Raw genomic sequence first — 14,813 nt, 5'->3', positions numbered from 1 at the left:
AAAGATTGATCCCACCCAGAGATAAACTGATGTGAAATTAAGCTTTTTTTTTTTACATTTAGTGTAAAACTTTATCCATACAATTTGAAATCCTACAAAAAACATATTTACTATGAGACATTTTTTTTCAAATGAAATAAACATATTTATTGATTAAATCACTTTTTTTTTAAAGTGAACAATACATTTTTTATGAACAGCCCACATTTTGTAATACATTTGACATTCATTATGTAGGGTTAACTGGGTTGTCAGTATTAAGAAGGGGATTCACTGTTACCTATACATCATCATGTAGACATGATAAAAGCAATGAAACAATTAAATGTTCTTTAAAGATATGAAACAGAGCCTTCTTAACATTTGGAGTTATGTTTTTATTTCCATTTTCATTTAGTGCATAAGTTCATTTGACTTCACCAGACCTAAGTCAGTTTAGTAAATCTTAAAGTGCGCAAAAGTCCATAAGAATACATCCAGCTTGATAACTAATTTAGTGGAATACACAGATGTAATTATAGTGGATCGTCTTGTGACTAATGTTGTATCAGAAATAGTACAAGCCTTTATTTGCTAATTCACTTAGTCTTTGATTTTTTTGCCAGTCGTACTTCAGGTGCAGCTTTGATACTTTATGTCTGGATTATCATACTTCCTCTCAAACAACTCAAAAAGCAGAAAATCAACCAAGCAAGAAAAATAACCTGATCCCTTGTAAATGAAGTGATATAGTGCACATTGTACTTATAGGTGCACAGCTATCTTAGTGCAATTTTGATTAAGTGCAAGCTGCAGAATTGGTTTGTTTGCAAGTGTGACATGATTTAATTCCTTATCAGTGTCAGTCTTGAAGCCAGTTTTGAAAACCTCAGAGCCCCAAGGCATCTTTCTGTACTTGACATCCCAAAAGTGCATTTCCAGCTTCCACACACTCGTTCACACATGGTGCTGAAAAAAATAAAAAAACAAACACAAAAACCAAATTAATGAGTCGGCTGAATGTGGTCAAACAGCTGATTTTAACAGGCACACATTATAATGACAACACTTTTTATTTAAGCTCTTACAGTTCTGTGCACAGACCCACGACACAGCTTTCCTAGCCAGAAGCTCCCACTCTTCCTGGGCGTCTATCTTGAAACCATGAAGCCAGATCAGAGACAGAATGGTGGCCCATACTTCCTGGTTCACCTTAATCACCAAATTAAGAGAAAGAACATGAAGCAGGCATTGGAAGAGAGAAAATTTAAGTATACAATTAAGAGAAAATATTGCTGCTTGATTTTGAACAAAATAACAAACAAGATATTTAAATACTTCAAAACCATCTCTGGGCTTAGATGGCCAATGGTGCAGCCCAGTTGTTACTGTATTGGTGGCAGTGAAGCCAGTACTGAAGAGCTTAAGAACACCTAAACTTTGGTTCCGGGTTTTTATTCTGTTTTTCTCTGGAGAGATATGAATTTCATTTTTTGATTTTTCAAATGTTGTGATTTGTTTTATGAAGGTGTCAAGTTGTTGCTCTACATTGTATTACCTTTATTTGTTATATACACCAGTTCACAAAATCTATGTCATACTTAGCCCCTTGAGTCATTTGAATGTATTCGTTTTTACAATAACACACCGATGCAGGCTTTGGCTTTTCCATCTCTTCACTGGTCTTTCCAAGAGCCGTAGCCAGAGCTGGAGCTAGGTCCCAGGAGCCAGGCGCCTTCTGAAGGGAGACCACCTGAAGCAAAGGGTCCATGGAGGGCTGACAGGGTCCGCACTCTTCTGACAAGAGAATCAATATGCAAATATAAGAATCATCTTTGTGGACACTGATAGGCATTTGTGGCATTTATTGTTTCCTTTTTTTATCTGTTGGACACTGACGTGTAGATGTGTTGCAGTTAAAAATATTCCAGCAAATATGTAAATCATTGTTTTATAGCTTCAAATGGCACTGTATATCATTCTTTCTTTGATGAAGTGTCCAATCTGGAGTGCTAACTTAATTCAGCTTTCATACTGGAGAATGAGAATGACATTTTGACCATTGCTGCAAAGTGCTACAAAAGACAAGAAAATGGGGTGACCAGCAGATGAAGTTTGTTCTGTGATAATAAACTTGAAAAATGAGATGGGACCAAAACAAGTGTGTGCAGTTATATTAGCCTATTTGTCTTAGCAAGAAGCTATTACTATCTTATTAATTCTAAAGTAAAGTCAAAGCTGATGTGCCAATGTCAAAATGTGGGACAAATAAAGTTTGACTGAAACACTGGACAATATCCTACTGAGATATTAAAGTATTCCAGAATTTAAATACATTTCTACCCTGAATATTACATGCGAATACAAGTCTGATACAAAACAACTTATCTGATTTAATAGTAACATGTTTCATACTTTATTATGTTAATTCATTCATAAGTATTATAATCTCTAATTCATTTGAATCCATAACTTGCCCTCTATTTAAAAAATAAAGAATTCAGGCTGTAAGAACATCTGTGGCTGTCAAAGTTAGTGCAGAGCAGCATCAGTCTGTAGAACTCTCTTACCAGATTGAGATTTCTTCCCTCCTCTCTTAAAATTCCTTAGCAAGGAACCAAAGAACCCTGAGCCGCGAGATTTAGATTTCGTCTTTCCTGTTGAGAGAGAAGACTTAACAGCCTGGTATACATATAACTAATAATAGTAGGTCAAAAATGAATATTATATTATTATCATCAAAACTACACACATAGTACATAAATACTTGTAGTTTCATTAAAAGAGAAATTCTTGAATATTGGGAATTGAATGAGGGTTCAACTTCAATTTGAAGAGGTCCTAGAAGCTATAAAAGCTGAGCTCTGGGAAATCCCCAGGGAACGATGGCTTCCCTACAGATTTTTATAAGAAGTTCTCTGACATAATAGCACCAAGACTACTTGTAGTGTCTCATGATGCACTTAAAAGAGGAAGTATGCCAGAGAGTATGCAATCTGCTGTGATAATATTGATACATAAAAAAGGCAAGAACCCTCAGCAATGCGGGAACTACCGTCCGGTTTCATTGATAAATGTGGATGCTAAAATATTGGCCAAGATCTTGGCAAAAAGACTGGAAACACTTGCCTAGCCTCATTCACCCAGATCAAGTGGGTTTTATTAACCTTAAGGGAAGATCTTCTGCAGATAATATTCGTAGGTTACTACATTTAATATGGAGAACAAGAAATAGCACTGAACCTAAGGTCGCGTTCTCTCTCGATGCTGAGAAAGCGTTCGATAGAGTAGAATGGGGGTGCTTGTTTAGGACATTAAACAGGTTTGGACTAGGCTGCTCATTCATAAATTGGATTAAACTTCTGTATTCTAACCCTAAAACCTCTGTGTTAACTAATGGGAAGATGTCCTCCATCTTTACCCTCTATAGGGGCACAAGGCAGGGGTGCCCCCTGAGCCCACTGATCTTTGCATTGGCACTGGAGCCTTTAGCAGCTGCTATCAGACATAACGCAAACATTAAAGGCCTTTGTGCAGGAGGACCTGGAGGACCTTCAGGTGGAAATTAATAACGGGGTGTGGAAGGAAATTGTTGGGTCCTGGTGTAGGACGTCTAGGAAAGTTCAGACTAGGTTAATAACATATAGGATAAGTCATAGAGGGTACTGGACTCCCTGTAAGATGGCAAGACTGAAGCTACGGGAGTCTGACATTTGCTGGAGATGTGACAGGAGTAGAGGCACATTTTTACACATGCTTTATGAATGCAAAATGACTTGGAGTTTATGGAAAAATGTAGCATTTCTCAATCAAGTACTGAAAACCAAGTTGCTGTTGAGCCCTACACTTTGCATTTTAGGTATAATAACAGAGGGGGTTAGACTGTCACATCGCCAGACTCTGTGGTGTAGATTGGCTCTTACCCCAGGATGTAGGATGGTGCTCAGACACTGGAAAACTAAAAGTAACATCTCTTTTAATGAATGGCTGGGAGAAATGACTAAAATAGCTACCTATGAACAACTCATTTTTAAGGTCAATAACAGACAGGAGATGATTTTGGACATATGGAGCCCCTTTAGGGATATAATAAAATACGGAATAACTACCTTTGTTTATGAGTGTGATGAGAATGTGTGAGTGGTTGCGATGCACTGAGATTGGTGTTTTCCCAGCGAGAAATTAGCTTGTTGTTTGTTTATTTTATTTTATTTATTTATTTATTTTTGTTTTTATTACTGTTTGTTTGGTATTGATATGTATTTCTTTTGTCATTATTACTACTGTTTATGTGAAATGTATTTGTTTTCTGTATTGTTTTATTTCTTCCTGAATTGTGCACGCTCTTGAAAACAATAAAAAAAAGTGAATTATAAAACTACATACATAGGGCATTTTGGTGAGATATTCCTCCATTATGATAAACACACTCCCACTGTCACTCAGCCCAGAACAGAGACACTCTCCACATTGGTGCAATGTTGGTGCAAATTCATTTTTTAAATCTTTCACGCTTTATCCATCAAATTAGGAAATAGCATGGAAGGTGCAAATGTGGCTTTTTGAGTTTGAGATTTAACAGAGAAGGACTTCAACTACAAATAAAAAAGGACGTTTATCATTAAGGTAGGGCTTAACATGGACCTTCATGGAGACACATCATTAAAAGGCTATCATAAATGTTACATAAGCCAAAGATTACCAAGGCTTATAAAAAAATACAGCTTTATAGTGTTCATAAACGATGCACCAAACACGGATGCCAACACTGTCACTGTGAACTGTCTATTACACTCAGCGGGTTATGTCGCACTCTTAGCCCCTGAGGGAGTGAGTGAGTGAGAGAGAGGAAATTAGCCAAAAGCTGGATTGTGCTAGAAGGTGCAGAACTGCTGTGGTTGGGTAGTTAGGTGCAAGCTAACCCTGACTGGTATAGTTTGATTCAGAACAAGTGAGGTGTGTTTTTTTTTTACTCTAGCCAATTCAATTACTATGTTACGAACCATTGACTTTTCTGGAATCCCTGAGCTCCATGGTCTCGTAGGTTCCACTGGATCTCTACCGTAGACGTCCAGACATGCTGGACTCTAGCAGCAACAGTTACTACTACTACTACTACTAATACTACTACTACTACATATATCTGGCTGTCTAACATGAGTCTGGTTCTGCTCATGGTTTCTACCTGTTAAAAGGAAGTTTTTCCTTGCCGCTGTAACTAACTAAATACTGCCAATTGCAATGCTCATGATGGATTAAGCTGAGATCAGACTGAGTCCTGTCTTAAGAGCGGACTGGATCTTATCCTGTCTTGATGTTGGGTCTTTATTAATAACTGAACATAGAGTACAGTCTGGACCTGCAATGTTTGTAAAAGCGTCTTGAGATAACGGTTGTTGTGGTTTGGCGCTATACATATAAAGATTGATTGATTGATGATTGATAATTGATAGAATTTAGAAAATATTGTAAGAGTCATATTTTGAGTTCCAAAATCACTCAATTGTTTTAGTCACAGCACATTGAGAAGTGGCCACCTGATGACTCTGGTAGAGCCATACTATCCATTTGTACGAACTCGGGACCGTATGACATTGACTTTTTACATCCATATCCCATTGTTCCTCAAAATTTGAGAATAAAAAAAGAGTAAAATCTTAAGAGATCAAGATATAAAATAAAACTTAGCCAACAAGTAATTCTGCTTTTTACTTACCAAAACTAACTAGAGAATAATATTTGACCTGTCCATTTGGCAAATACCCTAAAAAGGAAAAACAATAAAAAGATTAGGTTAAGAAAACACGTGATTTAACAAAGGAAAATATCAGCTTATTTGTGATGAAATCCTGAAATGCTTAATGATGGCTCTTATTTTAAACTTAACTTAAAGTTAAATCAGTACATCATCAAGCCTCTCTATTTTCAGGGTCTTTGAAATACTTACCGGGCGTTGGAACATTTCTTCGCACTAGTGGTCCCTGTATCGCCTCGCCATTGTCTTTGTTGACAGCGATAAAGGCAGTGAAGGCACTGCTCACTCCAGATTGCACACTGAGCTCCACCACCTTGTTTCTCATACTTTCGTCCGGCGGTAGGAATGGGTCTTGCTCCATCTCCAGGCAGCGAATCAGAGTCCTAGCAGCCAACCTGTGGACTGTCAATCTGAAGATGGGAAGGAGACTATAAAATATCTGTATATCGATTTGAAATAACAATTAAACTGTTTTTCCCCTTTAAATTAATCTTTTTTCTATACAAACTTTCAAGAGTATAGAAAGCCGGGGCCGATATTAATTTAAGAATGGTGCATAGCTGGTTGTTCTGTTAGTGTTTCTGAGTACAACGGTAATTCAAACATTTGTGGACAATTTCAAGATGGTTGTAAGTTTATATAATTCCATAAACTACTGGTAAAGCTATAGTTCACTCAATCGTCCAATAATATTGAAAATATAACAGAGCAACAAAATGATTCCAAAAATATGAATCTGAAGGTGGAAAAGAGACACATGAATTAGTCTGGTCATCTGATGCTTTTCTATTCTGCAAAATACAGAGTAAAGGGTCTGACACATAAATGTGTGAAGTCAATTTTTTGCATTGCGATGTTATTTGACTTCCTGAAAGTTCAAACACTGTTATTAACTGCATTGTGCTCCACTGCTCTCACATAGATACAGTCTGCATCGTGTCATAGAAGGAGGCAGGGCTTCACGAGGGGGAAAACAATCCTTTAACACAGCAAACGCACAGATTTTAGAAGCTGATGCTAATGTGAACAAGCTGTCTTGTCCTAAATTGAGTTGTTACTGTCAATAGCTAGTTACATCTGAGAGAGTGTTGACTCCCCTGTTAGTGTAGTATTCAAAATGCAACAACTATTTCATTTGGATTTATTTTTGACTGAACTAAAGTATGTTTAAAAAATGGGAGCAAAAAGAAACTCTAAGCAGCTTCATCCAAGCCAATAATGTCAATGAAAGTGAGCTAAGATCTTGATCATTTATGTTTTTTGGGGATCAGCAAAATATATATGTTTTTCATAAATATATAGGAAATTGGCAGTGACATGGTAATTATGAAATCTACAGATGGGTAACATAAAAAAACTGTATGTGACCAATGCAATAATTTTTCCCTTCTTCAGGAATTCTACTATTACAAATATGTATGCAATGTGTGTATGTATATTAGGATTTCAACATAATAGAAAATAATAATACTATCTTTAAATTGGTTAGGGATTTTCGCACATGTAAGTTTAAGTGTTGCAGAATTACTGATGGAATTGATTGATTTTTTTTCTAGTTCTTCTTTTTTACTAAATATTTTTTTGGATTATAAATCTTTTTTTTTACATGTTCAAAATAAAGACATCAAAATCAAGTCAAATCAAAAATTTACATATGACCAGAATCTAGTCTTCTGTAGTTTTCAATACTTTTATGTTAGGATGATTACATATTTACTCATTTTCTACTTGAGTGTGTCGGACACTGAGCAGACACTTGCTGCCCAATATTTTCTTTTTTTTCAAAAGTTTGAAGTCTCTCATCCAAAACGTTTCCCTGTAATTAAATTGAACTCAACATATACGTAAGGGCTGTCTGAAAAAAGTCCCTTTTTACCCAGTATCCTCTGCAGGTTTCAGACTGAACTGGAGCTGGTTCTGTGTGGGATGACCTGCCAGGCTGTATTTCACTGCAACACATCCCTCTGCTGCTTCTGAAATCTGAGAGGAATTATAGATGTATTACCCTTACAATGGAGAAACGAGATTGATTTATTAAATGGCCTCAAAGCCTACTTTTAATTTAACACTGAAAAACAAAATAGTTTCACATCCATATGTCACCACTCCTACCTGTCCAGAGAGTCTAGCATAAACCAGTGACCTTTGACCCTGGAAAAGTGCTGTGATTGGTGGAGAGAGGACAGTGACAGACACATCCTTTGGCATATCCCATGTGACTGAGATGTCCACCACAGCTGGTTGCAGAGCATATTGCAAGGATTGCATCACCTGGTGATGAAAGGTTTGCGTTAGAAAGATTTTACATACTCATCCACCTGGAACCAAAACATTCATTCAAGCACAATCTTTGATTGTATTGTTAAACATGACAGTTTTTATGTGTTTCATATCTAACTTACTTTGGGTTGCATTCTGTCAGTCCCTGTAATGAACTGAGCATGACCTCCTCCTTCCTTGGCCAGCCCATTGATTAGAGCAGAGCTGGCCCCCTCTCCAATCCCAAAAGAGAAACATCTACAATGCAGCAATGTTGCTTTTAAGATAAACAGCAAAAGAGAATGGGGTATGTTCTGATGATGTGGGTGTTAACCAAAGTTTTGACAGTTCACCTGTGGGCATGTGAATTCTGCTTTGCCAGGTCTATAACTTGTTTGGTGTTCCCCACTTCTCCGTCAGTAAAGACAAATACCTGGGGAAGAGGTTCAAAGGTTCAAAGGTTTAAAGGTTTGTATTGTCAATTTTCACTGTATATACAAGACATACAGGAAAAACGAGATGCTGTTTCTCTCTTCCAGCTTTTAAATATCTAAAATTTAAATCTAAAATACAATAAAATATAATAAAATACAGTTATATAAAAACATCGTATGTACACAGTGCAGGTAGTGCAGTGACAGTTTCAAAATGGACAATGAAAATGAAAATAGATAACAGAAAAGAGAGGTGACATGTGAACCAGAAACATGCAGCTTTTGTGTAAGTCCTTCAAATCATTCTCTGTGAGCTGTGTGAGATGCCATAACAGTCACTAAAGTGTTTTTGAAGGTTAAGTGTGCAGCAAGGTGTGGTAAGAATATCCATGAAGTCATAACGACATGATCATTAGTTCATGATGAACAACAGGGGTTAATAGTGCACCCCTTATTAATTCAAACAGAATCAACAGTCATGCATTACTTTAACATGAACCAAGCATGAATTCTCTATTTTTGCCATTATTGTAAAGTGTTACTGAATAACCTTTAAATAAACTTGTCAGTTCAAAATTGTACTTGCAAAGTTAAAGCCAGACCAGAAAGATTAGCAGTGTTGATGGCCAAGTGGTGTGTGTTGTTACTGGCAAGAGATGGTCGACATGTTTTACATGTTGTGTGTGAATTACTTGTCTTGGTTGATTTTGAATGCAGGGCTGGTTGTAAATGTGTTGAAGTGGCCCAAGGATCTCTGTTCCTCCCAGATTAGACCCCATCTCCCCAACTTTCTTCAAAGCTTCTTCCATAGTCTGCTGGCTGTACTCCACACTCTTACTGTGATTACATCAACACACGGACACGTCACAATACACAGAAACAGGTAACATTCATTAAGACCAAAGACAGGAATACATTTGTTGGACTGGAGAGACTTACGGGAAGATGTGTTCATAGGAGGAACCAAAACTGTAGATATTGAAATAGCAGCCCATTGGTAAGCTCTTCAACAGGAGAAGTAGAGTATCCTGAAGTGAAAAGAGAAAATGATAATGAAAGCCACTGTGTAAGAGGTATATTTCAAAAGGCTTAATAAAATAATTTACACATTAATACCCTGGCGCTGCTAATGCGAGTCTGGTTAGTCTTGCTGTTGTTCATAGATTGATCCATACTACCAGATCGATCCAGTAAGAACACAAACTCTCCACATGAGGCGACTGAAGACATCACAGCCTGAGGGAACTCTGGGTACAGACTCAGCATCACCACTGGATCACCCATCAGAGTGCCTGAGCCACAATAAAAGGACATCAAATATTGCCTTTTCTAATTATTCTAGCATTTGTGATCCATCTGCTTTACTAATTTGCACTCACCAAGCTTTGCAGAGGTTTCTCCTGTCTCCACCACAGCGGTGGGCTGGTGGGCATCTTTGTAATAAATCAGAAGTTCAACATCTCTGTCAAACTTGTGTCCAGCAGCCAACTTGATCTACAGTTTACAAAACACACTCATGAACACAAAATCAATGATGTTTTTTTTTCTTGTTCCAAATCAAGAAGGACAACATCAGCAGACATCAACACTCTACCTACCGTGGCTTTGGTTTGCTCTGAATTGAGGTACTGAAGAGGATCAAGGGAACAGCTGGACTCTATTCTGGACACAGGACGAGGAGAGGATACTTGGGCAGAGAAAGACAGAGTGTAGGGCACCAAAGATGCTGGAGTTGAGGTTACTTGGGTGTTGCCACTTCCACTACCTCCACTTCCTTTGGGAAGGGTAAGAAATGGTTAAAAGAGTCCAATTAAATTCCAGTTGCATGGAATAAACAAGTTCTAACCTCAATAAACACTGTTCAACAAAGACAAAGAAGACTAACAGTCAAGAGTCAGGCTACAGACAAGATGCCCTTTAAATGATAAAATGGAAGATGCTCATATTGGCAAGACGGATAAATAAACACTTAGTTGACATCTTGTTTTTTCAATCATAGTGTGAATTATTCTAGTAATATTTAAAGGTCTTTTTGTAATATTATGTTTCATCCATGATGCTATATTTCTAATTTATTTCTATTATGTGGTTCAAAGCTTTGAAGGTATATTGCCTTGAAAAGTGGTTAATTCAGCTGGTTAAGAAAGTTTTACAGCCCCACTGTGAAAATGTTTAATAAGCACATTTGACAGATAAGAAGTAAGGGAATTAACTATGAAATATGGTTACATTTATTTAACTATCAAATCTCCTGATTCCAAGTTACAATAATTTTAAATTAATCAATCAATCTATTTATATAGTGCCAAATCATAAAAAATGTTATCCCAAGACGCTTTACAAACAGAGCAGGTCTAGACCATTCTCTATGTTTTATTACAAAGACCCAACATCAAGACAGAATAAGATCCAGTCCCATTTTACAGACAGGACTCAGTCTGATCTCATCTTAATCAACCAGGAGCAGAGCACTTTGCAGCATTTAGCATGTTACAGTGGCGAGGAAAAACTTCCTTTAACAGGTAGAAAGCTTGAGCAGAACCAGACTCATGTTAGACACACATCGGCCTTTTTTAAAGCCCAAAAAGAACCAAAGCCTCAAAGCTTGGTTTGGCTTAATCTGCCCATCCCTTATGTCAGTCATGTCCAAAGTACGGCCCGGGGGCCAATTGCGGCCCAAGGTCCATTTATTTATGGCCCCAAGCTTCCATCTTTAATTGTGTTATTTATAGCAAAGAAATTAATCACTTTCTAAATCATCTGAACATTGGCAGTTTCTTTCAAGCACTGAATCAAAATTGTACAGAAAAGGGAAAATTTGGTGCATAAAGATTGTTCAGAACTCAGGAAAATAATTATTTTGTACTTAAAATGTCGTCTGCTGGTCAGAAAAGTCTTAATAGCAACATGAAAAAGAAGTGTGATGAAATCCAGATCGTGATCCTGCCATAGAAAAATAATGATACAATATTTTTCCCACATTGACCGACCCTAATGAATAGCATTTTCCTCCAGAAGAAGATAACGTTTGCTAATGTTTACATGGCTTGTGGAGAACTGAGGACTACCTGGTTACTGATTTATTGAGAAAAAAAAATAAAATATTTTTATTAAATAGATGTTTCATATATAACTTTTAGGATTCCAAAGTCTCAGTAGGAGCCACTGACCCTGAGGTATTCTGACAACAACAAATGTGGCCCTCTTAGAAAGAAGTTTGGACACCCCTGCCTTATGTGGACAAAGTTTAAAAGCATTTCTGTTTTCGTTTTTCATACCTTGAGGTTGGTAACGAGGGTTGAGCACAGCAGGAAGACAGAACCTCAGCCCATCATCAGCCTGCACACTTAGCTCAGTGACATACTCCAGTCTGATTGAGGCACTCTCTCCTGGTGGAAGACAGCCCACACTCATAGAGAATATATCTGGACTTTGCTCACTCTCCTCCAAAAGGAAGGCCTGTTGACCCGAGCTCAAAGCATCATCATAGTCCTCACGCGCCTATTGTACAAATCACAGAAGTTCAATGTTGAAATAGTAATACTGTAAGTTACATGTTATGTGCCTAATCTTCACTGTGTTGCTCACCTTCTGTTTCTCTTTGACCTCAGCAACAATCTGCGTCTGTCTGAGCTTAGCACTAAAGTGACAGACAGCAGCATCTCCAGGCAGAGGGAAGACAAAAACAGCCTCTAGTGGTTTGTCTTCCTTGTTCTCATAGTTCAGAGTGGAGACAACAGTAGCTACATGGTCCCTCACCTCCAGCTCCACATCCACACTCTTCAAAGGAACTGACAGAGTAACAGAGAGAGAAACGGCGTGCATAGACTGTGAGAACAGCTGCTTATGTCATATGCTTGATACAAAGTTATGGCTTTTTTACAGATGAGATGTTATCCTGAAATTGTTTGGTAGAGTCCCCTCAATTCAACAGCAAACACTCATAAACAAAGGAAACTAAACAAAGCTACATAATGTTGTGTACAGGTCAGGCTGTTGTGCCATTTTGCGGTTATAATGAAAGTAGGGAACCAAAATTCAAAATTGATTCAACTTAATGTATAATAGAAATGAATTCTAAAGCACTCTACCTGGTTCCTTTTGTACAGTAAGCAGACCACAGCAGTTCACCATGATGCTGGTTAACAGGTTGCACTGTCAAGGAAGTCGACTGCTGTTGAAAGAGAATACACATTTTTATTATGAACAATATTATGCTGACATTAAGTAAAGTCACCATCATACACATTGTGTGACTTCTTCAGTTTACTTGTTTACTTGTATTGACTTGAAACAATCCTGTCATGGAGTGTAACTTTACACTTTTGTCTCCATAAACAACTTCCTACTGATTACTCATGTTCTGTGTCGTTTTATAGACACAAAATTGTGAGATGATGTTGACCTGTACAGATGATGGATACGAACTTGCCGCTAGAGCAAAATCTCTAAAGCAGAATACTGATACACAAATTCAGGTTGATCAGGTGGAGAGGAGGTCATGAGAGTCTTGTTCTTCCTGTTTGACGAAATATTGCATTACATTCTGATTGTATCCATATTTTGATGTTCATGACGTATACAGTTTGTGTTTCTGCTTAGTTTCACTTTGACTTTTTAACACATATGCCTGGTGTCGCTCTGTGGCTCTTCTCTTCATTTTATTATTCCTCCCTCTTCCAGGCTATGATGCGGCTGTACAGTTAAACTATTGATTTAATGACATCATAACCATTGCACATACGGGTCATACAGAGTAATAAGTAAAATAATCATGAAGACAATGCAGCAGTCTCCTTCCTGTCTGATGAAAATGTAGCGTACTACCCGAGAAGTTGAAGCAGTAATAATATACGGAAGGTATTTCTCTAAATACAGTCGGCCAAACTCAAACCACGCCACATAGACACATCCACTTCCCATGCCGGGTTCAGTATCCTGTCATTTGTCCTAATTATTCCCTGTCAAGCAAGAACAGCCTGTTAACCAAAGTAGAATACTTAACTCCAAACGTTGTCGTTTTGCTCCGGACTGGAAGGAAGAGCGAGCCTGAACCTACAGCTGAGCCCTGACCATAGACGGTAAAAAATATGGACGTAGTATCCGTGACGTCACCCATCTGTTCCTGAGAGCTGGGCCCAGACTGATGCAGTCTGTTATCTCACTTGGTAGTAACTCGGACACTGAGTGATCCCATTCAATATTGTTATCAGACCATAGACTGTATATCAGCAGTGGTGGACAAAGAACACAGCTTCATGACTTCTTCCTGGTCAAATATTACTCCAGTACAAGTGAAAGTTGCTCTGTCAGATTATTACTTGAGTCAAAGTACTGGAGTACTTGCTTTTAAAAATACGTAAGTATTCAAAGTACTTCTTAAAATATCTCAAAACGTATTTTCATAAAGCATGAGTGCAGTCAAGAATACATAGGAGTACATTCTGTTACATTCTGTTTATTTAGAGACTATTACTTGAAATCTCTAAAACTATACTATGGAATAAATTCAGCAACTAAGTGACTCCAAGCACAGACAACTTCATCTGGAATGTTCATCTGGAATGAAACAAATGTTACGTAGTTCAACACACTTTCTCAGGTTGGACTGTGAATTTTTGTATATTTGGGCAGAGTGGGAAACAGGGAGAACATTTCAAACCATACGTAATATTCCTCTTTTCAAAAACCTCTAACACAGGCTGAAGATATGACCGTGGGTGCTCAGGTGGAGAATCATAGCCATCATTACCACCTCTAAATGAACTGCCTGATCTGTGTTTGCTCCACGACCAACCGTGGAGACGCACAATATACAGGTACGACTAAACCATTGAGACAAACAGAACTACACAAACACAGTTTACTGTCTTAGGGATCAGATTTCAGAAAAGAGAAGGAAATTCATGAGCTGACCTCAAAGCAAAAGTAGTGAGTAACTAGAGCACTGATAGAAATGTAGTGGAGTAAAGAGTACAATAATTGTCTTCTGAATGTAGTGAAGTAAAAGTAAAAGTACCCCCTAAAAATAATACTCAAGTGAAGTACAGATACTCAAAAATGTACTTAAGTACAGTACTCAAGTAAACTTACTTTGTTTCTGTCCACCACTGTATATCAGACATGACCATACCAAAAATGACACGAAGAACTTGCGAGAGAGAGGCATTTAGAGAAGTTGCATTTTTTTAATACAAACTTTATATTATTCTGTCATGCAATATAAAACAGTAACCCTACACATTAAAAGGTTGAACTGAGATTAAAGCTTTCATGCATGTTTTTCTATTGATTTAAGAGCATTTTCTCAATATATTTTACATTTATGATACAGAGACCGCCCTGCAACCTTTTTTTTTCTGTAAGGTAAATGAACCATCACTTAT

At 37.5% G+C, this 14,813-nt stretch overlaps 1 protein-coding gene across 3 annotated transcripts; it reads right to left on the bottom strand.

Annotated features, from left to right (window-relative positions):
• Positions 1 to 356: 356 nt before the first annotated feature.
• On the bottom strand, positions 357 to 13,536 carry LOC117825275 (von Willebrand factor A domain-containing protein 5A-like). Of its 3 annotated transcripts, none has more exons than XM_034701027.1 (19): positions 13,433 to 13,536; positions 12,519 to 12,598; positions 12,016 to 12,218; positions 11,706 to 11,928; positions 10,026 to 10,201; positions 9,807 to 9,921; positions 9,544 to 9,719; positions 9,367 to 9,455; positions 9,120 to 9,264; positions 8,347 to 8,426; positions 8,137 to 8,251; positions 7,847 to 8,005; positions 7,611 to 7,714; positions 5,927 to 6,144; positions 5,696 to 5,743; positions 2,550 to 2,636; positions 1,628 to 1,776; positions 1,068 to 1,191; positions 357 to 948 (listed from the first exon to the last, which is right to left on the bottom strand). In XM_034701027.1, exons 2-19 carry the CDS (start codon positions 12,559 to 12,561, stop codon positions 869 to 871), a joined length of 2,334 nt encoding a protein of 777 aa, XP_034556918.1. In that variant the 5' UTR covers positions 12,562 to 12,598; positions 13,433 to 13,536; the 3' UTR covers positions 357 to 868. The 3 variants fall into 3 exon arrangements, with proteins under 3 accessions (XP_034556918.1, XP_034556919.1, XP_034556916.1); XM_034701028.1 differs by having other exon boundaries at positions 1,628 to 1,773; positions 12,519 to 12,601; positions 13,433 to 13,516; XM_034701025.1 differs by having other exon boundaries at positions 12,519 to 12,601; positions 13,433 to 13,515.
• Positions 13,537 to 14,813: the final 1,277 nt, after the last annotated feature.

The sequence above is a fragment of the Notolabrus celidotus genome, chromosome 14, assembly GCF_009762535.1.
Source record: "Notolabrus celidotus isolate fNotCel1 chromosome 14, fNotCel1.pri, whole genome shotgun sequence".
Lineage (NCBI taxonomy): Eukaryota > Metazoa > Chordata > Actinopteri > Labriformes > Labridae > Notolabrus > Notolabrus celidotus.
This window is presented reverse-complemented; position numbering and strand designations above follow the sequence as displayed.